The 26,613-nt window shown below is 43.3% G+C and overlaps 1 protein-coding gene across 1 annotated transcript in view; it reads left to right on the plus strand.

The window, feature by feature from the left end:
• Positions 1–26,613, plus strand: part of NME8 (NME/NM23 family member 8) — a 126,579-nt gene that overhangs the window by 3,663 nt on the left and 96,303 nt on the right. Inside the window, exons 2-4 of the mRNA XM_087713093.1 lie at positions 1,846–1,952; positions 3,505–3,576; positions 8,185–8,301. Coding sequence (XP_087569219.1) covers positions 1,846–1,952; positions 3,505–3,576; positions 8,185–8,301 — 296 coding nt within the window. The remainder of the gene's footprint in view (positions 1–1,845; positions 1,953–3,504; positions 3,577–8,184; positions 8,302–26,613) is intronic.

Below are 26,613 nucleotides of genomic sequence, written 5' to 3' on the forward strand. Positions count from 1 at the left end.
CTATTTCCTCATCAAATATTCTATATTGTTTTTTGGGATCCTGTAAAAACATAACCAGATCATCAGCAAATGCCCTCAATTTATAAACTTCTTTCTTAATATTTATACCCCTTATTTGTCATCTTGTCTGATATCTCTATTCAAGCCTTCCAAAACCAAAATAAACAACATAGGGGAAAAGGGACATCTTTGTCCTGTACCTTTTGAATTTTACATGAATTAGTTAACCATTTATGACAATTTTTGCATGTGTAGATCATTTTAATTCCTTAAATAAAGTTCACTCTAAAGTCCATTTCTTCCAGCACCTTAAACATAAAGCCCCAATTCAGGTTGTCAAAGGCCTTCTCTGCATCTAAAAAAATTAAAGCAGCCTGTTCCTCATTATGATGTTGTAAATATTCAATAATATTTAAGACAGTCCTCACATTATCTCTTAGCTATCTTTTTTGGCAGAAAGCCTGCTTGGTCTTCACGTATATATACCTGTAAAATCTTATTTAGTCTTTCTGCCAGAATAGCAGCAAAGAGTTTATAGTCTTTATTTAATGATGAAATTAGCGTATCATTCTTTGTCTTTGTAACATCTTGCCCCTCCTTAGGGAGCAACACAATATTGGCTTCTTTCCACATCTGGGGTATATTCCCTCCCCTGTAGTATATCATTCACTGTGTCTTTTAGTGGTTGAAGAAGTTCATCTTTGAAACACTTATAGTATTGCCTTGTAAGGCCATCTGGGCCTTTCCCTGGCCTTATTTTTTAATAGCTTCTGATATCTCAAAAAACATTACAGAATCATATCAGTTAAATTTAATTATTAACAGAACTAGAACAAGAAGACAGAACAACATAAAGTTCCCAAGACCACCACCACCATTATTACAATCTTCTGTTGGTTATTTTAATTATTTGAGTGTTACACCTCTTACGCAGCTGCCTTTGCCTAATCTAGTTTAGACCTGATGGTGTTGGTTAATTGCATAAGACAAAATGCCAAAATCCTAATGAGTATTTGATGGAATTCTATGAGATTCTATGATAGTCCTTATCAATCTTGGCAACTTTAAGATATGTGGACTTCAACCACAGAATTCCCTAACCAACATGCTGGCTTGGGAATTTCAGGAGTTAAAAATCTACAAATCTTAAAGTTGCTATTCTAGAGCAACCTCAAGATGTATCAAATCTGTTAATCTTTTTTCATTTCTTATCTTGGAGAAAATAATCAAGTGATATGATTGTAGGGGATTCTAACAGATTACACATCATAAAGTTCTGAAGGCTGAAAAACATCAACCTAAAGGCAAAAATAAGATAAAATTTAAATCAATTAACCTCAACTATTTTTCTCTCACTAGAATTTTGTCTTTTGATCAGGACTTTGGGGATATATTTTTCTTTCTTTTTCATTTTTTTAAATTTCCAGGTTCTGCGGACTAAAAAAGTTTCAAAAAACGACCTCTAGATATATTGGATTATTTAGTCCAACATATCCTAACATATCCATTTTAAAAAGAAGATATTCTAGACATAATAAAGCAGGAAAAGTTTTAATCTCCACTAAAATATGCATTATCTTATGTTAAGGAGGAAATGTGCAATAAACAATTGCATTCATTAGAAGGTTGTTATTAAGCCTAAAGCACTTGCTGATCCTTTGAATGGGGCTTTGAAGAAGCAACTGCAACCTTTCTGTCCATTATTGATGTATGATTTTCTAGAAATCTTAATGTATTATTTTAATTTGAGATCAAATCCACATTTTATGCATGAGTGAGAGTTCCAGCAAAGGAATTGTTAATTTTTAAAAATAAGGATTTATGTTGTTTCTCTATGTTTTATAGTGGTAGATGTTTATCAGGCATGGTGTGGACCTTGCAAAGCTGTAGTAAACTTGTTCAGGAGGCTAAAAAATGAATATGGTGAAGATAATCTTCTACATTTTGCTGTGGTAAGAATCTGAGTAACCAAGTAGCTTTTTCTAAACATGCACCCTCTCTATAAGTTGGATTTCATTTCCCATACCTCCAAGCAACTGCATCCAGGAGCCAATATATCAAAGATGACTAACTTGTGGGAAACTGTTAAGTACTTTCTCATGCTAAATACTTTGGAGAAGCACAGTTTGTAATATTACTACCTCAATTGACCAACTTGGTCTCATTTTGACAGGGAGATTATTGAAAATATTATCATTAAAAATTCCATAACCAGCTGAAAAAGGAATTTAGAAATCATTATATTCATTTAAGACACACAATAACTTGTGTGTTATAACCTGTACAGATGAGGTGAGATGATTGAGTGACAAAGAACTTGGCTAAACATCCCAATTTAATAAATTTAGTCCATCTAATGTGTATTATTACACTCAAAGCTATTCTTTACAATTTAGACAAACAGAAATGGCCTAAAATGAGCTAAACATGGCTTCTTATAGATATATAGATTTTGAAACTTGAGAAAGTTGAAAGAGTAAGCTGTTGTAGAGGAGAAGATGAATGGTTGTAAAGAAATAAATTCTAGAGGTTAGCCTAAACCTGTGATAGCAAACTTATGCCATGTGTGTCACAGGTGGCACGCAGAGCCTTCTCTGTGGGCATGCAAGCTGTTGCCCCAGCTCAGCTCCACCACACATATGCGTACACCTCCCAACAGCCAGCTGATTTTCGGGTCTCTGCCGTACATGCGTGGGGAGCAGGGTTCATGTGGGTGATGTGCATGCATGTTCAAGAGGAGCACGAGGGTGCAGTACACCTCCTGTACCCCATTTTTGGTGCCAGGAGACTGCAGGGTGGCCTACTAGGCCCAAAATGGGGCATGGGGGGGTGTTCCACACGCACGTGCATGGGGGCAAGGGGGAGTGCCAGGGGGTTGCACATGCATGTGCAAGGGAGCAGGGCACATGGGGGATGTTGCACACGTTTTGCATTATGGGTGTGGGTGGGTGCGCTTTCGGCACACAACAACAAAAAGGTTAGCCATCACTGGCCTAGATTTACAAGGATTTCAATGGATGTGTCACAATCATATATATATTATTCAATCTAAAGTGATTTAAAGCATTTAGAACTATATGGAATTCTGATGTAATTAAGTTATTTTACTATGATTGGGATAGAAAAATTAAATAGCAGAATAGTAGCTTACTTATCTTTGGACAGGTCAATCATACCATTTATTTAGCTTTGTGTTTTTTGTGGCAATTACAATGGGATTATTTTTCACTGGGATCTGCAATAGAAACAAGAAAAAGAAGCAGCAGACTAAACCAAAACTCAATAATAGGACTAACAAATATTGACTGCAAAACACAGGGTGAACAATAGATAGTTCAAACAATGAGTTTATATCGCTTTGCTTCCATCTACTGGTCTATATATTGCAGCCCAAATTCTAATAAAGCTATAATAAACCACAATAGTGATTCATGATAATTGTTACTGTACAACATGATTTAGAAGAAAAATATAGCAGATATATTTGTGTATTATTCATTTAAGGCAGAGGCTGATAGTGTGGTGACCCTGCTCCCATTTAAAGATAAATGTGAACCTGCTTTTGTCTTCTGTCTGGTAAGTGCACCATAATGGGGATCGGAAAAGAGTCATGATGAAATATACAAAAGGAGAACAATAATTCAAAATGGCTAGAATCTTTTGTATTACGTATTTCTAAAACTATGTATGAGAATATTTGTGCATGCAAATCCCTTTCTATTGTTATACCCTGGTGTTTCACAATTCTGATAAACCATGTCATCCGAGCCCTTATTCCACTGCCTTTGGCACAATAATCCCAATAAGAAAAGGGTTTCAGAGAAAAAAAATCCTGCAATAATCAACAAAGAATGATTTCAAGTATAATTCAAGATGCTAAATGTCATTTTTAAAGTCCTCCCAGCTTGGGATGAGGTTATTTGAAGGACCGTATCTTCTCAGTTACATACACTGATCCACAAAAGCAAGAAGTTAGAGAATGTTGTGAGTTTCCTCTCCTAAGGAGGTATATCTAGCAGGATCCAGAAGAATGGTCTTCTCTGTGGTGGTTGCATCCCTTTGGAACATCAACACCACCAACATTAGACTGTCCGTCCCCCCCTTTGATACTCTTTCACAAGGCCCTGAAGATCTGGTTTTGCCAATGGGCCTGGGGAACCCAGAGTGGGATGGAGCCCATCAAGTGACTTGTTTGATTAATTATTGCCAGTGGGGGAGAGGGTGAGGGGTCATTGCTTTTACTATTTGTATATTGGGCTTTTACTTTTTTAAGCCTCATCGAATCACTAAGAGTAAGTGGGCAGCCATATACATTTTCTAAATAAATAAGTAAACCTTATTTACTTAACCATACAGATAAGTGAACATTTATATGCATGGATCTAGAGTTGCACAATTTAAGTGATTTCTCCACTTTTACTACTTAACTGAAATAGTTTTTTAAAAAAAATCTAAGCCAAAACTTTCATGAAAACTAAACCACCAGCCCAGAGCTGCAGAAAATTCCACTGCAAAATAAGGTGGTGGTTGTTTTTATCTAAGAAGGCCACACTGAGATAGAGATTTTGCAAAGTGTTGGTTGTACATTATTATGAATAATCTAGAAGTTTTCTATTGCATTTCCACAGCCCCTTGCCATTGGCCATGCTGGGTTCAACTGTTGCAAAACCAGACTAATTGCTTCATAGTGAAGATTATGCCACCTAGGTGATAGTAACAGTCTAGTCTGCCAAACTTCCCCAATTTCTCACAGTGCCTCCTTTAGCTCCACTAGCAAGTAATCAAAATTGGAGGAAAAAAACATAAAGGAACACTTAACATTGGCTTCACAACTTAATTTCAAGTGCAGCAGAAATGGGTGGGGTGGGGGGAGTTAATTTTCCCTTCCCTGTGAATATGATTTCCTTCCCTTCATAGAGAATGCCCCACTTTTTCCTTTTCCAAAACTCATTGCAGGATGGGGTACTTATTTGAAAGAGGTATTTTACAAGTAGGAAGGAAAAAATTAACTCTTTTTTATTATTTTTATTATTTTTTGAATAGAGACAAACAAACAAGACACAACAAACACCATAAAAACATATTCCATTACAAATTAAAAGTGTCAATTGGTTACAAAGAACTTTCGTGCATCCCTTCCACAGTCATCACCTATAATCCATATCAAGTTATATATTTTACATCAAATATATATATATTACTATCATCATACCTCATCCTTCATATGATTATAGTTGTTTTAACATGCCTTTATAACAAATACTCCAAAATTCAAAGCAAAATCACATAATGGCATTCCATTGTCTATTTTCAATATCATCCAACAACATTCTATCTTTGTGAAACATTCTAAATAAAAATTAATTATGTTTGATAACAAAGTTTCTAAACCTTCTTTCTTAATCACTGTTTACAATTTATATTCAATTTCAATATTATAGGCTTTCATACATAACAAAATTTCTAAACTTTCTTTCATGGTCACCATTTAAAAATTTATACCAAATTTTGTCTTGTCAAACCAATACATATGTATACATTATATCATTATCAATTATCTATCTAGCTATATCCATTATCACTTCATTTTTTACATAATGCTCTAATTTTAACTATTTAGCTAGTATTTTGTTAATAGTGTTCATGTCTCAACCTGTGTCTTTCCAGTAGTAGTACAGTCTTATTTCTTTTGCCTTATGTGGGATTAATCTTCTGGTTATTTCCTTAATCAACTTTGTGTGGACTTCTCTTCACACCTTGTTGCTTGTTGCATGTCTTATACATTCTCAAAACCCTCCATCAGCTTCTTTAATCAGCTTATCTTTGATTATCACTAGTGCTTTTGTCAAAGTTCCTTTCCTTAAATCCATCAATTCTTCTCTTTTTTTCTCCTTCTATATCTTGAAATCTGGGGTAGAGATCCTTTCCATCTCTCTTCCCTTTCCATGTTCCATTCTTTCCATTTCCAACCACGCATATATCACTGTCAATATCCACAGTGATCTTGCCTCTTTGTTCATTTTTCCCTTGGGTTTTTGAGACTCTAACCTCCACTTTTTCCATTAGCTGGCTATCTTCAATTTCATCAAATTTTGCTATATTACCATCTATATTTTCCAATTTCTTCTCAATTTTCTCTGATGTTTCTAATAATTTTTGAATTTCAAATCTGTTGTAATGTTATGGTTTCTTCTTGGTATTGTGTCATTGTCCAATTTATAAACACTGCCACTCTAGTTGGAAAACAAAGCTTTGTTTTTCACTTCTCTCTCTCGCTGCCAAAGAGACATCCAAAGGGCACCTGCATAAACAACCCATCTTATGGATTGTTAAAACCTTTGAAGTGCAAGGTCAAAATAATTAAAGAAAAGAGAGAGAAAAATATTTCCAGAACTCAGCCTCCAACCTCCAAGTGGCAGTGTAACTTCTTTTTCCTCTGATGTTACTGCTCTCTTTATATTCCTTTTATATCCTCTTTATATTCCAAGCTTCAAAGAAACAAGTTCTTAAACAGAACAAAATAAAAAGAAAAGAAAACCCATCCAAGCCAATATTGTGAAAATAAAAAAAAAAGGATTTAATCCATAGGTAAAAAAAGAAAAAAGTAGAAGAAAAGCCAATACTTTCACTTTAAAAAGTAGGAAGTGTTTGTAAAACTTCCATCCATAGAAGACAATTTAAAAAAAGGATAACACACTGTCCAAAATAGCTTAAATTCACCGCTTATTTTCTTTTCTTTACAAGTTTGATTTGGTTTTAATCTTTTTTGGGCAGTCTCTTTTGTAAAAAATAAAATTTCCTCACCAGATGGACACACTTTCTCTTTTCACTTTCCTCCAGTTGCGGAGCTGTCCCGACTTCAGCAGCTTAGGGCTGCGCTTCTATCGCCGGCTAGAAGAGATTCTCTTGGATCAATCAGGGACTTTGCAATGTCCCTGAGATCAGCAAGACGTACTCTTCCCTGTCACTGTCTCTTCGGGACAGTTTAGGTCCAGATGGACCACACAATGGTAAAAGTATCAGCTGCAATCTCAGAGCTCTGACATCGCATGTCCATATCGTCGTGACATCAGCTCCTTTCTCTGAAAAAAATTAACTCTTCATGCAGCAGGTGGATCTATCTCAAACAACTATCTGTCCTCATATATACATGTCTATTACAATTAGTTACTGAAGAAACCTTGCATTGACTTTAATGGGTTTTTCTGAAGTTTAATTGCAGAATTAAGTTAAATGAGAGCTAAACTGACTATGTCTTATGTGCAAGAATATCATATCACATCTTCAGAATTCTGGACAACTACTAGATAAAAACAATGGATCAGAATTTCTATATCTCTTCAATGACATCCAATGGTTTTCCAGAGTATTACATCCTTGACATAATTATGTCAGCTATTCAGGTTAGATCAAATTAGGAAATAGACTATTGGTAGTCCTTGTCTTACCACCACTTGCTTAACAACAGATTAAAGTTATATCAGTCTCAGGAAAATTGACTTATGATATGTCCTCAAAATTATGACCATCACAACACCCCCACATCTCATGATTGCAATTTGGGCACTTAGCAACACATTTATGACTGTTACAATTTTTTTGCAGTTATGTGACCAAAAATATCAGTCAAGGAAACTAAATTGGCTTAACAACCATGTGATTCATGAACAGCTCTGAAAAAATTATCATAAAATCGGATCTCGTCCAATGACATTTGCTTAACAACTACATTTCTTAAGCAACAAAAAATACACTTCCAATTGTGCCACTAAGTCCAGAACTATCTGTACACTGAAATAATTGAATTCCACCTTATTGAGGCTATAATAATAGAATCTTTCAAGGCTATGTTTATTTTCCATACTTGTTACATTCCAATGAATTAAGGAGGAGCTTTGAATCCCTAATATTACCTTTCTTCCTGGGATTTAACGAATGTTTCAGCTATCTTTGCTTATATAACAGTTCTTGTATGTTTCCCTCAAGGTTATCTCCCTGATTCTATAGAATTATGAATGAAAGAATGTAAGCTACATGTGGAAATAGCTGAATGCAAGTGATAGAAGATAGTGATAGAAACAGACCGACAGACAGATATGAATACATACAGGCTTAAATTAGTTAATTCAGCCTTAAATCTGAAACAGAATACATGATATTATTTATTTATTATTTGTTTTTCAGGATGGCAAGATGATAGATATTGTAAGAGGAGCAAATGGACCTCTTCTAAATAGAAAAGTAATAGAACTAATTGAACTAGAAAGAAAAATTGTAGCCGGAGAAGTGCAAAGACCAGAGGTAACTCTTGCCTGCAAATTTAAAGATTCTGTCTCTTCTGGACAGAGTTCCCATGTTGTTCCTGGGTTTCCAGTTTAGGAGTCACAGCCCCAAATGCTCCTATCGTAACTGGGACCATTTTACCCTTTACTTTCAATATTCTCTCCAGATCCTCCTTCAAATCCTGATACCTTTCCAATTTCATATGCTCCTTCTTCCTGATGCAGCTGTCCCTTGGCTCTGCTACATATATCATTATGACTGTCTTCTGGTCTTTGTGTACTATCACTAAGGTGACTAGATGTCCCGATTTTGGTGGGACAGTCACGATTTGTAACAATTTGTCCCGTGTCCCGGGGCGTTTTTAAAAAGCCCCGATTTTCTGGCTTCATGTTGAAAGCCCAGTGGATTTGCTTAAGAAATCCTAACCAGGGCAAGACAAAAGACACTCTATCTAACCTCTCTCTATGTCTCAGTACTTTCATTGAAGATAAAACGTTAAAGCAAGAAAACAGACCCCCCCCCGGCCTATTTTACTTACTTTTATAAGAAAAGATGACCCAGTACCATAGAGTTCCAGGAAATACTTTGGCTAGAGTGGTAGCGAGTGTTCCTTTCTGGATTTCCCGGAGGGGAGGGGCATGGAGATTGGAGGTCGGCTTGTGTGGGAAAAATGGTGAAATATTTTTCTTTGAATATTTTTCTTTGAAAAATATTTCCCTGGGACTAATTTCACCATTTTAATTTGCTCAGTTCTTTGTATTAACATCTACATCATTCTGGATTGAGTTGGAGTGCCTGCCTGCTGATAAGTGAGCTGGGTTTTTTTCTTTTATTTTTTAATGTATTTTAAAATAATATTTTATTTATTGTGCATAGGATTTTTTAAAATAGTTTTATTCTGTGTGGATTCTTTTTTTAAATTATCTTAGATGATTTAAAAAAAAGATTATATCCAAAATACAAAATACCAGCTGCAGTTATTCACTTAAGAACTGTGGCAAGAAAGGTGGTATAGTGACCAAAGTTACAATGGGATTGAAAAAAGTGACTGATGACCATTTTTCACACTTAGCAATTATTTTCACACTTAGTGACCATTGCAGTATCCTCATGGTAACGCGATCAAAATTTTGATGTTTGGCAACAGATTTGTATTTATGATGGTTTCAGTGTCGTGGGGTCATGTAATCACCTTTTGTGACCTTTTGACAAAGTCAAATGGGGAAACCAGATTCACTTATGTTACTAACTTATCAGCTGCAGTTATTCACTTAAGAACTGTGGCAAGAAAGGTGGTATAGTGACCAAAGTTACAATGGCATTGAAAAAAGCGACTGATGACCATTTTTCATACTTAGCGACCATTTTCACACTTAGCAACTGTTGCAGCATCCTCATGGTCACGTGATCAAAATTTTGATGTTTGGCAACAGTTACAATTTATATTTATATTTAAAAACAACATTACAATACTATTTTTGCATTGTATGAAAATTTTTGTTGCTCCGTATAAAATTTTTAATCAAGCCCCCCTCCCCCCCCCCGGTCAAAGGTGTCCCTCTTTACCAATCTGAAAATCTGGTCATCTTAACTATCACGATGTTTGATTGACTGACTAGTACCTACCTATCCATCTGTATCTGGAAGACACAGAGGATCTTAGCCCTGATATTCTCCATGACCAACTAATACCAGCTACTTGGTTGTGGTGCTTAATATATGCCACTCCTTCTTACATCCTGCTACTATAGTTGGGCTGATTTTGAGGCCTCTTTGCATAATTTGTACCTTGGGTCTTTCTAGTATGGTAGAACCCAGCTTCTACAGATTAGATGCTTAGAGCCCATTTTTGTGGTACTACCTTGTTTCCCTCAAAATAAGACCTGGTCTTGTTTTCTTTTTGGCTTGAAAATAAGCACTCAGGCTTATTTTGGGAGAAGGTCTTATTTTTTTTAATTGCAGGAAACAGCAAGCACAGGGGCCGATGGGAGTGGGAACATAGCTACTGCTGGCCCTGCCCTCTCTGTCCAATTGTCTTATTGCCCACGGCTGCAATGGGCCAAGCTCTTGGCATGTCTCGGCCTCCTTGGCTCAGTACAAATACCATTAATTCTGAGAATGGAGGGGGAGAAGACAGGTGATCCAGACATGCTGCACAGCTGCCTGACTCTCAGGAGGCTCACAAGAGGCTTGCACAGTGGCACTGACAGCAGGTGGAGGCAGAGGCATGGGGAATGGAGTAGACATGTGATCCTAATGCCTTGTGAGGGTGCCTGTTTGGCATGGCCACAGGAAAGCTGAGAGATGGTGGGACAGAGTGGGCAGCTTGTTGGGATCACTTCTGCCTCTGCCTGGCTCCACTGCAGACTTTTCACCCAGAGGGATACAAAGTTTTGTCTGCTTGCAAAGGAAATGCTTTGAAATGGACATAATCTCTCAATTTCAAACCGTCCTGTCTGACCCAGCTCCCAAACATGACAAGCATGCTGTTTTTAACTAAACTGCCCTTTATTGGAAGTGCCAGCAACTCTAGCAAAGAGTGTTTCTTTCTTACAGCAAGCTAACAAAATCTCTAAATGCCTGTGGAAAGCGAAGCTCGCTGCCTTTCCCCCTGAAATGACTCCAACACACCAGGAGTCTTTCTCTCCCTCTCTCTCATACCACACTCATAACAGAAGTCCTAGAAGGTGTGCTTGCTCTTTTCTCAGCAGTGGAGACACACTCACACATGCTCCTTTTTCCAGCAGTGGAGAGACACATACATGCTCCAAAGGCAGCCCAACTCTCAGTGCCACAGATTCCAAGAAAGGATTCTGATACAGTTCCTGACAGGATTCAGAAGTTCGGACTATCAGTGGCTGATACACAGGAAGACAAATAGTTGTCTGCCACACTTATTCATCTCCACCCCCTGCCTTTTATCCCCAGAGCTAGGGTGGGGCTTAGCTAGCAGCAGTGTGTCTTCTATCTCAAAGACTGGCCCAAAGCTTCCCACTGCTCTCCTCTGCTTTGCCTTCTGCGCATCCGCGCTTAAGGCAGGAGCCCAACTGTTTCTCCTCTTCCTCATCAGTCACCTCCAGACCTGGGAGCTGTTGACTCTCCATCTGGGGGCTGATGTACAGCCCAGGCTCTGTCTCTGTCTCTATCTCTGACAGCTCCATTCCCTCTCGGAGCTCTCAGATTGCCTTGATGCTGGCCCCGACTTCCACTATATCTCCTCATCTGATTCAGCTGCCAGAGGGTCAGTGGCTGACAAGCTACAACATGTTCCCTTTGCAAGCACACAAAGCTTTGAGATCCTATAATTTCTCTGTCCAGATGAAAAGTGTTGGTCAGCTATCAGGAGTTTGGGAATAGAGCAAATTGCTCCAAAAAGTAAATGGAAGTAATCTGGGGAAAGTGGCCAGATGACCCTGAAGTGGCCAAGGAGTGGGTGGATCATGGGGGAAATCTTTCCTAAAATCCTAAGTGCATGAGAGTGAAAGAGTGGAAAAAGAGAGAGAGAAGGAAGAGTGTGCATTTGCCTTATACACCCCCTTCCCCGCCATAGCTTTGCTTTTCCCACTGTGAATTCTTGATGGACATCTGGCGCAGAAGGAGGCAGGAAGGAGACCAAAGTGGCCAGGAAATGAGGAGGGCACAGTTGCCCATAGGCTGATAAACTGGGGTGAGGTGGGTGAGCAATTTGTGGTGCCCTGCCCAACCGCTGATGAACCGGTGCCAGGGAATTCTTGACACTTCCCCAGGAGTGCTGGGGAGGGGAGTAAAAGGTGTGGCACAACAAAGATTTGGGGTGTCGAGCGAGAGGGGCAGATGGGGATAATCCATCCCAGCACTCACTCTTTTGTTTATGGGGGTTCTTTGGGAGAGAAAATAATGGCTTGGGTGGAGGAAGCACCCAGGTTCAGTTGCAGTATGATATACCGGTGAGTCTTATATTCTGTGAGTCTTTGTTTAATAGTTTATGGGACTTCAGATGGAGTCAGGCTCTATATATTCCTTCAGTAGCTGAGTTTTACCCTTAATCAACATACCCTTCTACAGTTCCCCCAGTTGAGTAATTTCTGAGCTGCCTTGATCTTAGCCTTTAATTTCATTTTCCAGGGGCAATGGTAGGGGTTGTGATATGTGTTCTGCCCCAGCAGTATATAGCTAGTGTAGGAATTAAGAACTGTCTCCTTTAAGAAACTACCTCATGGGAAATGTAGACAGAGACTGCCTTATGGGAAATGTAGTTCCATGACATGTGATCACATCTCTGTATCTGATTAGCCACTGGGGCATTCTGCTTGCGTGCAAAGTTTATAGCTGGTCATTTTAAATGCCTTTGTGAAACAGAGAAGTAATGTTTATATCTCTGCTCAGCATGGGAGTGCAATCATCATCTTTTTACACCACGTGATGGGACAGATTATGGAAAGTCAGAAGTATCTTAATATTGAACTGTAAGTTTTGCTATTAAGAATGCCTGATAAATAAACTTCCTAATCGTGGCGTTAACTGCATGCCCCAGCAAGCCTACAACACTCGAGGTAGAATGGTAAAAAGATATTATTCTGAGCTCCCCTCAAGTAAAAGGGACATTGAAGTTGAATCCCAAACTCTGCATTCTAACTGAGAACAGTTGCCGGGATTCCCCCCACCCACTCTTAGAGCTGTTTCAGTGAGAAAGACTGATTAACTCTCCTGAGATGAAGGACTTTGTTGTGTTTAAGAAAGTGTGCTAAAAGGGGGCTAAAAGTTACATGAGAAAAGCATACTCTACAACCTAGCTGGCTCAATCTTCCCTGAAAAGCCTGTTTTTGTTTGTGGAAGAATGCTTACAGGCTAGAATCTTATTTCTCCTCTGATATACTGTGAAAGCAGATCCTGCAGAGTTAGAAAAGCATGTTTCCTCTCTCTCCCTGTTTGAAAGCAAGATCAACTTTATTTCCATCTAATTGAGCTCCAGGGGAGGGCCCCCAGAAACCACATGATAAAGCACCCCCCTCCCTCCCAACCTATCCAGTCCGATCTGCTGTTGTTAAGGCCAAATGCATATGGCTTGGAGGCAAGCAGCAGCCTAACAAAGAAAGAAAAACCTGTTTCAGTAAATCAAAGCAAATTCCAAGCCTTACTCCTTAAGTGATTGTAAAAGCCTCATGGAAAGGTCTCCATGGAAATGGAATTTGAATAACTAAGAGGTCAACTAGCCCAGGCCCCACTTCCCAAGTCCTTTGAACTTTATTGATAAGTTCTCCTGGCAATGAGGGGCAATAAAGAGGCCCCAACCATCCCAGCATCAGTTTACTTTGTGTGGGCAGAACCATCTGGCAGTCGAATGGCCACAAGGCAGATGCAGTCCAGCTGAAGGGCCTGCAAGTTATGACCTTGCTGTTTTGTTACTATTGTTTATGAATTATTGGGGAAAGGCACAACCCCTTTAGGAGGTACCAAGCTAGCAAGATCCAAGACAGGTTCTGAGTCCGGGTAAAGACCCTTAAGAATTCCAAAACTGGAGAGTTAGCTTTACAAACTTCAGCAAAGAAAACACCATTACCAATCACTCCAAACATTAGTCACAAACAGTGCCCTTTAGTGGCTCCTCTACAAATTGCAATCCAGTATTTCAACCCAACACTTGCTGACACATGAACTGCCCCGGCATCTCCAAAGCCTTGCAACACACCCTAGTGGCCGATACATGAACTGCGCCTGCATCTCCAAAATCTTGTAACACACCTAGTGGCAAAAAAGTGAATTGAACTCAATAATTCATAACACATAGAAGAAATTTCCTGAGCCAATCCTAGTTATAGAATCTTCTCCAGCCATGGCAGAAGGGTCAGACATGCTGAACCCCATGCCTGAATCAAACACAGACTCAGTATTAGTTGTCCAAAGCTCAGAATTGGTTGTCCAAAGCTCAGAATTGGATGTCCAACTCTCAGAAAAGGCAGAGGTACCCCAGACAACCTATGACTTGAGGCAGCATGGAAAGCTTACACAAATTAAATGCTTGAACCTCTTGGAGGAATGGGACAAGCTTTATCAAAAGCATGAGACTCGCTGGAAGAAATTGCAGCAGCTCTGCGGCAAACTCAAAGACGATTTACCCCACCAAACACCTCCGCTCATTGGACGACAACATTGATGAAATCTTTGCCCAATGGATATTTTATGGAGACTACTACATCCAGTCACAACTAAATGAAGAACTCCAGAAGGAGATGCTGAACCTTCAGACGTTAAACAAGGAACATAAAAAGGAGTTTCAAAGTAGCAAAGACTTTATCCAAACCTGTCTGAAGTGGGAGATTGCAGTGGACAAGAAGGCTGAATCCAGAGTGTCTCATTGTTCATATGCAACATCTCAGCAGTCACATGCAATGTTCTCCCACATCTCCAAAACAGCCTCATCCCTCTACTCAAAGCCAACTTGATCTTGAGCGGACACCAACGTCTCACAGCAATCTTCCCATCCAGCTAAATGTCACAGGCATCTAGAGCCGAGTATCTAGTGGCCCGAGCTGCAGAAGAATGAGTCAAAGCTGCAGCAATCATGGCAACTCTCGATGTGGCAAAAAGGGTGCAATTGCAAAAGGAAGAGATGGCAAAAGCTCAGGCCAGCCTCGAGTTTCTTCAGCTCAAACAGGAGGGTGTAGAAAGAACAGCACGGGCCAAAGCTCTACAGGCAGAGGCTGACCAAGCCTCCTTCAACTTCAGTCGTAGGAAGCTGGAAAAGGATAACCCATACAGGCATGTTAAGGTCTATGTGGGTGACCTGAACTCACCACAACAGGAACAAGGAGAAGAATCTCAACCACCAGAATGACAAACTAGTCAGATGGCTGACATATGATCTAGATCACAAGACTCCTTCCTTGGAATTAGAAAACTTATTCCGATAAACCAAGAAACACAGGGTGATCAGGATAGTCCATCAACAACTGAACAATCTTCAGCAGGCAGGCTCACAAGTAGCCCTGATTCAGAACCTTAATGTGGAGGTGAAGAAACTCTTGTCAGACCTTCAAAGCAGCTCGAGCACAGACATACAGTATGGCCCAAAGAACATAGTCAGACAGGTGCCCTGCATCCAGACTCGTCACAATGGACAACTCCTAATCCTCATCCGACCAAGGATCCTCAGCGTGATACCAAAGTGCACCCAGAAGCGGCTGCAAGTGTCAATTGCACATCAATATGTGGTGACTCATCATCTGCTCGCTCATACCAACCAATCTGCTTGGTGAAAGTCTACCCCAAAGGGAACCTAGAAGAAGCTGGGAAGATGCCTGAAATAGTAGATGTGCAAAGCTATAGCATATCAGCCAGTTCAGCACTCAACAGCCTCAACAACATCCAAAGTGAAGAAACACACTTCATGACATCAACATGAACTGGGTCCCAGTACACGGCGGGGAGGAAAGTTGATAGACTCTACATAAAATTGTTGGATGGGAATGCACAGTTCCCACTGCCACCATTGTTAGAATGGGACGACCCATCAGATGATCACAGTCAGATTATGACACCAGAGTCAGCAAGCACCTCACCTCACCTGAAGCACATGGCTAATCACTTTCCTGCTCCAGATCCCAAAGCCAAAATCCTGCACTTGCCTAGAACAGACACCTCTGACACTTTCAACCCCTAAAAAGTGGCCAAAGGCCCAAGGGGGTCGCCATTCGCCCTCAAAACAGAACTTGGAAGGGCCATCTTTGGAATGGTTTGTCAATTGGCTGCAGGTCCCAACCCAGGCAAATATCTTCAAACCTCGACTCTCAGTAATGGGATAACATCCCACTTGAGACCATGTCAAAAACACTTCGTGACTTCAACAAACAACTGATTTAGCAGCAACAGTATTCCAGACCAGAAAAGAAGACAATGGCTTGGCCTTGTCAATAGATGATAAAGAATTTCTGAAGCTCATGGACAAGGAATTTCAACAGGATGCTACCAAGAATTAAATGACTCCACACCCATCCACATATCCAGGCAACGGCTTCCAAACAACCATGAGCAAGCTCTCTCTCGCCTTTCCAGTCTGAGACGACTCATGAACAAGAAGCCTGCAATGAAAGCTCATTTAGTGGAGTTCATGGACAAGATGGTCCAGGACGGACACACAGAACTTGCCCCACCTCTGAGAAATGATGAGGAATGCCGGTACCTACTATCCTTTGGAGTATACTACCCACAAAAGCCAGGCCAGATTCGAGTAGTCTTCAATGCCAGCATGCAATTCTGAGGCCTCTCTCTGAGCAAGGTCCTTCTCACAGGACCTGACCTCACCAACAGTCTGCTTGGCATGCTCATTCTCCAGCTGATGGCGCAGGAGGGTCTAGAAGTGGGTTGTTCAATCCTTATTTGCCCAACATTGAGTCAGAGTTAAAGCCACGTTCCAGCTCCCCCCTGCTTACTTCCAGTTCCAACTCAGTCTTGTCCAAGAAGAGATGTGTTTTTACTTGCTCGTGAGTTGGTTTTATTTTTGTTTTCTTTTAGTTGTTAGTTTTGTTCCTTTCTTTGAGTATCTTTTGTTTTTGTTGGTTGCCTGCTTTGGCTGGGCAGCAAACTTGGCTCACAAGGTGTTTCCACCTGCTTTTGTTTGTGATTGTGATGCAATTGGACTGGGTGCCTGTTTGGAGGCTTCCCTGGCATTGGAGGTGTGCCGCTGGCTGTGCTGGCTATCAGGGCTCTTGTTGCAACTTCATGGACTTCGCTGTCATGCTGCTTGGTCATGTGAGGAGTGAGACAAACCCCTGCACTTGCTGCTGGCTCTCAGAGGCTGCAGAAGGTACACGGGGACACGTCAGCAGAGCGTCGCACACCCATCTGGCAGTTTGGAGTTTGGACAGCTGGAGGCACTATCAATGCGGGCTTGGAGTGCGGCGGCACTGCGTGGCTGGGCCAGGTGTTCTTGGGGCCGTTTGCTTGCCGGGACCATTCATTTGCTTGGAGCTGCCTTCCACATGAGTATGATGCCCTGGGGTGCCCATTTGGAAGGGCTCCTTGGATGGTGGCCATTTTGGGGAGGTCCTTGTGATGCTGGCCATTTTGTTTGTGGCCATAAGGCAGCAGCCATTTTGAGTGGCCCTCTGGTGGCAGCCATTTAGTTTTCCTCTTCCTTGCCCATGAGGCTTATTGTAGCTGCTAGCTTCTGTGGGTACAGTCGCAGATTCTCAGTTGCAGCTGCAGGGCCTTTATTCTTAGGATATTTCTGCCTCAGTGAGTGCAGAGTATTGTGATGGCTGATTCCCCTGGTGTGGGCACTTCTGGGGTGGCTTCTGCTGCTATTACAAAGAGCCCCAGGAAGAGGAAAGCTTCTCAAACTGATCCTCCTATCTTGGTGAAACAATCTACCTCCAGGCAGGGAAATAAAGGGGAGGGGGAGAAGTCCAGGCAGGGGGGTGGAGAGAAGGTTTCCTTGTCTTCTATCTCTGAAGGACCTCCAATGAGGTCCCCTCCTTCCTTCAGGGTGGCACTGCTCTTCCTCTCCCCTTCCCTCCCAAGGCTCTCTGAGTATCCAAGGGCCAATTCTATTTCACCCCCTCTTTCGGAGGTGGAGGACAAGGAAGGTGAGTGTCATCCATTTGTATGCTTAGAGCCTGCTCCAAGACCAGGCCATAGACAAAGGTTGGCACCCAGGTCTGGTCCTAGCCATGCAGTGGGTGAATTTGATGATTTGCCTGATAACATTCAATCTCTTATTCATCGAGCCATCATATATGGCAGAGCCCTTCAGGGTCATTCCTCTGACCAGGCGATGTGGAGCTGATGGAAGCCAGGTGCAGGAGCGTCCAGGAGCCAGTTGCTCACTCAGACAGGACAGAGAGAGGTATCTCCTTCGTTGAGGTGTGAGGTTTCGGTCCAGGAAGATGAGGAACAAAAGGCAATGGAGCTTTCTGATGACGAAGGTTTGGCGCCTGATGTCCCCACATTTGTGAGTTGTTTCCTCCCAGTTTGTTTCGTTCCTTGCTATTCAAGGCCAGGAGTACTGCAGCCATTGAGAAAGAGGCTGACAAGCAGAAGGAGGAGGAGATGGCGTCAATGCTTCGACATCCAAGAAGGCCCCGAGGAAATGGGGTTTCTTTGTGGAGTCTGCAGCACGAAAGGAGGAGATTCCTGCACCGAAGCTATTTCTGGATGTCATTCAGAAACAGTGGGCCAAGCCAGGTACTTTTCTCACCTCAGGTGGGAATGACAGGTATTTCTATAATATGGAGCTTGATTTCTCTCAAGCACTGCAGGTCCCAGTGGTGGATGCTCCTGTGGCTGCCTTGGCATCTCCAGCACCCATGGTAGTGAGTGATGTGGCGGACAACTTGAAGGCAGAAGAGGACTGAACTGGTGCTGTGTAAGACATTTCTGGCAGTGACATTGGCAATTAAGGCCCCTTTCTTTGTGACCTTCTTTAACCGTGCCTTGTTGATGTGGCTTGAACAGATGCAGGAGTGTGTGCCTGTGCACGATGTGAGGTTGCTTCAGGACATCAGTAAGGTCATCGCTGCAACCCAGTTTTCAGCTGATGCAACCTTGAACGCTGCTAAGTTTGCCTCCGGAGTTCTTTCCTCCTCTGTTTCAGCTAGATGGATGGTGTGGCTCCGGAATTGACAGATGGATGCCAAAGCGAAGTGAAAGCTGGCAGCAGGCATGTATATGGAAAAGAATCTGTTTGGTGAAGTTCTGGACCCAATTCTTATTGAAGATAAGAACAAATGTAAGGTTTTGCCTGCCACAACTAAGTAGCAGGAACATAGGTTTGCACATTACACACATAGAGCACCCTAAAGGGGTACTGATTCTGATTCTGATTATCAGCCTAGGGGATTTCAGCCACGTCAGGACAGGGGGCAGGGTAGGTCTTTATACAGGGATAGGTCCTTGTTTCAGCCCCAGGGTAAGCGGCCCTTTCAGGGGGGCAGATGCTCCTTCCACAGGAATAAATAAGTGGTGGCCAATTGGTGTTGTTTGCCAATTGGTGGGAGAGTATTACATCGGATATCTGGGTACTCAATACGGTCAAATTTGGTCTGCGGATGGAATTTCTTTCCATCCCCCCAAATTCTTTTTGAACGTTCATGTCCTCCAAGTGTGAGAACAAGAGGCAGCTTATGCATCAAGCAATTGACCATCTGGTGGATATCCAGGTGATTGAGTTGGTTCCACAGGAAGACTGGAGAAGGGTGTTCTATTCAAACCTCTTTGTGGTTCCAAAGTCTTCTGGGGGATGGAGAGCGATTCTGGACCTTAAAAGATTGAACCGCTACCTAGTGTATAAATGGTTTAAGATGACATCCCTTCACTCCATTCTGGAGGCTGTCAGGGAAGGTGATTTTTTTGACTTCCATTGCTTTGACAGAGGCCTATCTTCATATACTGATTTTTCCCCAACACAGGAAGTTCCTTAGGTTTTCCTACACTGGTACTCACTACCAGTACAGGGCTCTTTCCTTTGGGCTGGCTTCGGCCCCCAGGACTTTTACGAAGGTGCTGGTGGCCCTAGCAGTCATCTCAGAACAATCCCAGTCAGGCTACATTGTTACTTAGATGACATTTCCTCCAGGTAGAGTCGCCGAAGCAGTCTCTTCAGGAACTTGGCCTGATGGTGGAGACCCTGCAGAGGTATGGGTTCTCCGTTAATTTCCAGAAGAGCCATATGAGGCCCTCTACCAAGTTGTTGCATTTGGTGACAGTCATAAACTCTACCATCAGAATGGTTTTCCTATCCCAGGATCGCAGGGCTAGTCTGGTGAAACTAGTTTGGCAGGTGCAGAAAGAGAAGTGTGTTCCCATTGTCACCTTGTCTCAGTTGCTAGATAATATGATCTCTTATATAGATCTTGTTCCCTGGGTGAGGCTCCATGCTAGAACCCTCCAGTGGTTCTCTGGTCCATACCTGAGGAGCAAGCATAGCACCTCCCATTTCAGGTTTGGGATCCCCCCCCCATGTGCTGCTCTCCCTGAAGTGGTGGACCTCTCCAGCCTTAGCTAAGAGGTGCATGTTCAGGGAACTGGAGAGGCTCATACTGACCATGGATGCGAGCCTTTAAGGCTGAGAGGTGTTGCTGGGGACCTAGCTGGCCCAGGGTCACTGGTCTCTTTTGGATCTTACTCACAACAGGCTGGAGCTGCAGGCGGCTCATTTGGCCCTTCGACACTTTCAGGCCCTTGTAGAACATAGCCATGTCCTGCTGCTGACAATCAACATAGCCACAAAGGTGCATGTGAACAGGGAAAGGGACGCATTCCAAGGCTCTCTGGGTGGAGTCTCAGTGGCTGGGCTGTTGGGCAGAGAAGCACCTGCTATCCATCAAAGCGGAGCACATCTCCGGGGAAGCAAATCATCAAGCGGACTGGCTCAGAAGAGCCACGGTGGACCAGATGGAGTGGCAACTGGATCCGGAGCTGTTCGAAGAGATTTGCAGGAGGTTCGGACGGCCAGAAGTGGACCTCTTTGCGTCTCCAGAAAACGCCCAGCTCCCCAGATTTTTCATGCAGTTCCTGACTCAGGAAGCAGAGGGGAGCAGTGCCTTGCACAGCAAGTGGTCCCAGGGTAGCTTTATGCATTTCCCCCTCTCCCACTGATACCAGAGGTGCTGGCGAAGATAGTAGTGGAAGGGGCATAGGTAATCATGGTTGCCCCCTACTGGCTGCGCAGACCTTGGTTTGTGGACCTAGTAGGTCTGCCAAATCCTGGAGGATCCTGCAAGAGAGGATCTCCTTTCACCAGGGGGGTCCATCCAGAGCCTCAGTGGCTCCAGCTAACTTCCTGGTGTTTGAAAGGGAGATCTTGAGGAAGGCGAAGTTCTCCTTGTGGGTGATCCAGACCATCATCCCTCTAGGCGCCCACTGCCTGAATTTACAACACCATATGGTCTACTTTTTGTAATTGGTGCCGTAAGGTGCATGTGGACCCCAAGCGCCCCTCTCTGCCACACATCCTGGAATTTCTCCAGGATGGGTTGGAGAGGGGGCTGTCTCATAATACACTCCGGAAGCTGGTTTCGGCCCTGTCCACTGTCCTGATGCTGGACGGTCAAAAGGGCCTGGGTCATCATCTGGTGGTGAAGAGGCTTCTAAAGTGGGTGGCTAACCTCTAGTCCCCGGTGGTTCACAGGTTTCCATCTTGGGATCTGTCCATGGTCCTCTTGGCTCTCATGGATCCCCCCCTTTGAACCACTGTGGACCGTCTCCTTGCAGTTCCTTACATTGAAGGTGGCCTTCCTGGTTGCCATCACATCTGCAAGGAGGATCTCCGAACTGGGTGCTCTGTTGGTAAGAGAGGACCTGTCAGCCTCTGCTTTGCTGCTGCTTTGGCTGCCATTGTAACGGGGAGGGGGGCATGGTAATTGGGAGGAGAATCATGATGTGTTGGAGGAAGATTCTAGACGCTGACCTGACCATCTTACCGCGCATGTGGAGGAAGGGAGTTTCCCGCCAAGGTTAACTGTCCGGCATTCCATCCTGGTGATGTCTTTTGAAGTTATCTCCCACCTGACAGTTGGGTGCATTATAATTGGACTATGGACTGGGGTGCCAAGGGGAGGGGATTGAATTATACATGATATTCTTTGCTTCTGCGCCTAATTAACCAGATTCAGCTTAGCTTTGCTACTGTTCGTTTATAATTAGTAAAAGTACACTTGATTTCAAACAAATGGAGTTGAGTGGTTTCTTTCCTGATTATTAAATGAAGTCGCATCTGACCCAAAGTGCCCAGCCATCCGGGAGTCATGAGCCCATTGAAGAACAATGAGTCTAATGGACACAGGAACATATAACTTCGCCCCAATCCAAGGCAATTCATCCTTCATAGTGCATTCATTCATGTGTTGTTGGAACCAGTCATCTCCAGTAAGGGCCTTTTTTAGGTTAGAAAGAAAGTCCTGAGTGACCTCCACCTTAGAAGTTGCTTGATGTCTAGTAACAACAGGAGCAGCGAGGCTCTTCGTGGGAATGACAGGCTGGACCACACTGAGCTTAGAACAGTTGTACTGAGGGAGTCTGGACAAAGCATCAGCCATAAAATTCTTCCCCCCTGGAATGCATTTCAAGGTAAAATTGAATCTATTGAAGTGCTGAGCCCAGCGCATTTGCTTAGGAGAAAGTTTTCTGGGCGTTCTCAAAGCTTCCAAGTTTTTATGGTCAGTCCACACCTCGAAAGGGTATTTGGCGCCCTCCAGAAAATGGCGCCACGTGGACACAGCCCAGCAAACAGCAAAAGCGTCTTTCTCCCAAATGGCCCAACGCCTCTCTGTCTCGGTCAGTTTGCGAGAGGTGTAAGCGCAGGGTTGTAATTTACCTTGGCTATTAGCTTGAAGTAGTACAGCACCCACAGCCACGTCACTGGCGTCAGCTTGGACCACAAAAGGTTCATCCATGTCCGGGTGTTTGAGAACTGGTTCCTCTGCAAAAAGGCGCTTTAACTTCTCGAGAGCAGCTTGACAGTCCATAGTCCAATCCAGCAGCTTGCTAGGTTTGGGTTTGGCTCCTCCCTTAGACTTAAGGAGGTTGGTTATTGGAAGAGCTATCTTAGCAAAGGAGGGAATAAGTTGATGGTAGAAAGTAGCAAAACTCAAAAACTTTTGCAATTGCTTACGTGTACGAGGGGCCTCCCACTCAGTGACCGCTTTGACCTTAGCGGGGTCCATTTCAGTACCCCTGTGTGAGATGCGATAGCCCAGGTAATCAAACTTCTCCTGATGGAATTCGCACTTGGATAATTTGGCATAGAGTTCAGCCGCCCGGAGTTTTTTCAACACTGTGCGAACAAGCCTCATGTGTTCTTCATGTGTTTCCGTGTAAATAAGGATATCATCTAAATAGACGATAACTCCTTTGTAAAGATGGTCATGTAAAACCTCATTAATCAGCTGCATGAAAACTGCTGGCACCCCCTGTAGGCCAAACGCCATTACTCAAAATTGGAAGCAACCAAGGGGGCAGTTGAAAGCAGTTTTCCATTCGTCCCCCTCTTTAATTCTGACTCTATAGTATGCTTTCTTAAGTCCAACTTAGTGAAAATACGGCCCTTCCCTAGTTGGGCCAGCATGTCTGAGCCAAGGTGGCGCAGTGGTTAGGGTGCAGTACTGCAGGGCTCTTTAGCTGACTGTGATCTGCAGTTTAGCGGTTCAAATCTCACCAGCTCAAGGTCGACTCAGCCTTCCATCCTTCCGAGGTGGGTGAAATGAGGACCCGGACTGTGGGGGCAAGTTGCTGACTCAATTTTCTAAAAAAAAATTGTAAACCACTTAGAGAGGGCTGAAAGCCCTATGAAGCGGTATATTAGTCAAATAAATAAATAAATAAATAAATAAATAAATAAATAAATAAATAAATAAATAAATAAATAAATGTCCTTCATCAGTGGTAATGGGTACAGGTTCTGAGCTGAGATGCAGTTCAGGTTTTTGAAGTTCACACACAATCTGAGGGAACCATCTTTCTTTTCTCTGAACAATACTGGCGCTGCTACCTTGGGTCTTGCTGGCTCAATGAAACCCCTTTACAAGTTTTTATCAATGAATTTCCTCATTTCCTCCATCTTTTTAGGGGACATTGAATATATTTGGGCTTTGGAAGCTTTACTCCGGGTAAAATATCAATGGTGCAATCTGTGGATCTGTGAGGGGACAATTTATCAGAAGATTTCTCACTAAAAACATCCTTGAGGTCCCAATATTCCTTTGGAATTCTTTCTTCCCCCTCAATTCTCTCTTGCCACCTGGCTGCCAGTGTGGGGGTAGTAGTATCAGAGGCTGGAGTTTCAACTTTCCCCTCAGGGGGTGTGGTTGTTCAAATCTGTAACCAACCCTCTCTCCAGTTAATGCGTGGGTTCCATCTACAGAGCCAGGGGGGTCCTGAGATAAGGGGCCGGTCCATCCCAGGGGCCACAATAAAAGTTATTAATTCCTGGTGGGTGCTCATCCACATGTCGATGGGTTCAGTGGAAAAATGAGCAGGGCCACCTCCCGCAATAGAACCATCAATTTGGCAAAAAGCAATAGGGACTTTTAAAGTCTTTCATTTTAAGCCCAGTTTCTCCACCATCTCAGGGCTTATCATGCAATGGGAATCTAATTGAGCTAAAAGTTTCTCTGTTGCGCCAGAAGAGGGCCTTCTAAGCTCAATTGGGATAAGTATAGGACCGGATTGGGAACTTACCCAGCGCTGAGAATTCTCATCATCAGATTCGTCAGACGAGCTGGGGCTTCCGTCTCCCTCCTCCTCTGGCTCGAAGCGTCGAGAAACATTCTCAACAGCGAAGGCAGCCTCCCTCCTCTTGCTTGGAGTCTTCTCCGGTTTCCCCTCCCTCTGGGGGGGGGAGCAGGTTGAGTCAGTTTGATGCGGCAATTCATAGCACGATGCCCCTCCTTTCCACAGCGGAAACAAGCGATAGGCTTGGCATTGCCCGCAAAACTTCCCCTGCCTTCACTCCGTGGGTGGGGGGAGGGGTTAGGAGCTGCTGGGGGGGGGGATTTCTCAACTTCTCCCTCTCTCATGCAACGCAATCTGACTAAATCCAATTCCACATCTGCCACATTTTCATACCAGGTTTCTAAATGACGGGGAAGGCGTCTGTTTATGCATTGCTGGTAAACATCTTTATCCAAGCCATCAGCGAATTGATCCAGCAAGGCCTCTTCCGACCACCCCCTCATATAGGCTGACAATTCCTGAAATTCCTGCACATAGTCAGGCACAGTTTTCTTTCCCTGTTTAAGGGCCGTAAATTTCAGCCTAGCGCGACGCTCAGTCAAAGGGTCGTTGAACCTTCTTCTCATGGCTGCCATAAATTCATCAAAATTCCTCAGGAGAGGGGAATTGCATTTATGTAGCCCAACCATCCAGTTGACCGCTTTCTTCTCCAAAGCCATTAACACCATTCTCACTTTAGTTTCATCTGTCTCTAAATCAGGCCCATATATTTCCATATAATTCCAGACCTGAATAATAAACAACCCAAGGCCTCTGGGGTCTCCATCATATTTTACGCTTAAGGGTGGGACCTTAGCCATCCGGCGTCGCCTGCCCCCCCCCGCTCTTGGAATGTCTCTAGCCGCAGGGGGGAGGCTGGTTCTGGGTTTTCTTGTGCACATCCTCCTTCGGCCCCTCCAGTTTCCCTTAAGCTATGCATTGAGTACCTTTTCTCCAACTCCTCTGTTGGCTCCCTTTCCACAGCTCTCTCTCAAATTCAACGTTCACTCCATGCCTCTTCGAGGAGCCTCATGGCGTGGGAGATTTTGTAGTCTTCTTGTCCAGTGCCACTCCAGTCAGCCGCTGTTTTTTTCTTTGGCCTCCTTCTCGTGACTCCAGCTTGTAATTCCTCAGGTTCCTCTTTCTGTCCTACACCCCAAGTCCATCTGGGATGGATGGCAGGTTCTTCCACTCTCAGTTGGCCAGTCTTTCTGTTAGAGATGGTCCCGCTGTTGCCCCCACTTCTTCCTCCAGGTCGCTTTCATGCAAAGACTTTTTCTTTTCTTCTTCTGAGCCCCCCCCCCCTTGGAAGTTGTTCGCTCCGGGATGGGTGTGATTCAGATTCAGCTTATTGTCAGATTCAGCTTATTGTCAGGAAAGAAACCACTCAACTCCATTTGTTTGAAATCAAGTGTACTTTTACTAATTATAAACGAACAGTAGCAAAGCTAAGCTGAATCTGGTTAATTAGGCGCGTAAGCAAAGAATATCATATATAATTCAATCCCCTCCCCTTGGCACCCGAGTCCACAGTCCAATTATAATGCACCAACTGTCAGGTGGGAGATAACTTCAAAAGACATCACCAGGATGGAATGCCAGACAGTTAACCTTGGCGGGAAACTTCCTTCCTCCACATGCGCAGTAAGATAGTCAGGTCAGCATCTAGAATCTTCCTCCAACACATCATGATGATTCCCCTCCCAATTACCATGCCCCCCCCGTTACAATGGCAGCCGAAGCAGCAGCAAAGCAGAGGCTGACAGGTCTTCTGTGTCTTTCATCCCAACATGGTCGTGCTGAGGCTTGATTCCACTTTCATCCCCAAGGTAAATTCTTATTTTCATAGAGCCCAGGAGATAGTTCTTCCAGATTTTTGTCCCAATCCCACTCATAGTAAGGAGAAATCCTGGCACAAGTTGGACGTGTGGAGGGCTCTCCATATTTACATCAAGAGGACAGCATCCTCCAGGAAGAGGGAGGCATTGTTTGTCTCATTTCAGCTATCTGCTAAAGGATCAAGGGTGTCACCTTCCACCATTGGGCGGTGGTTACAGGCTTGTATTGCTCAAGCCTATGAGGCTCTGGGTAGGCTGGTGCCACAGGGGATTACAGCACATTTGACTAGGAGTGCAGCCACTAAGG

The sequence above is a fragment of the Thamnophis sirtalis genome, unplaced genomic scaffold, assembly GCF_051295495.1.
Source record: "Thamnophis sirtalis isolate CommonGarterSnake01/CBP01778 unplaced genomic scaffold, rThaSir2_p1.2 scaffold_4, whole genome shotgun sequence".
Classification (NCBI taxonomy): domain Eukaryota; kingdom Metazoa; phylum Chordata; class Lepidosauria; order Squamata; family Natricidae; genus Thamnophis; species Thamnophis sirtalis.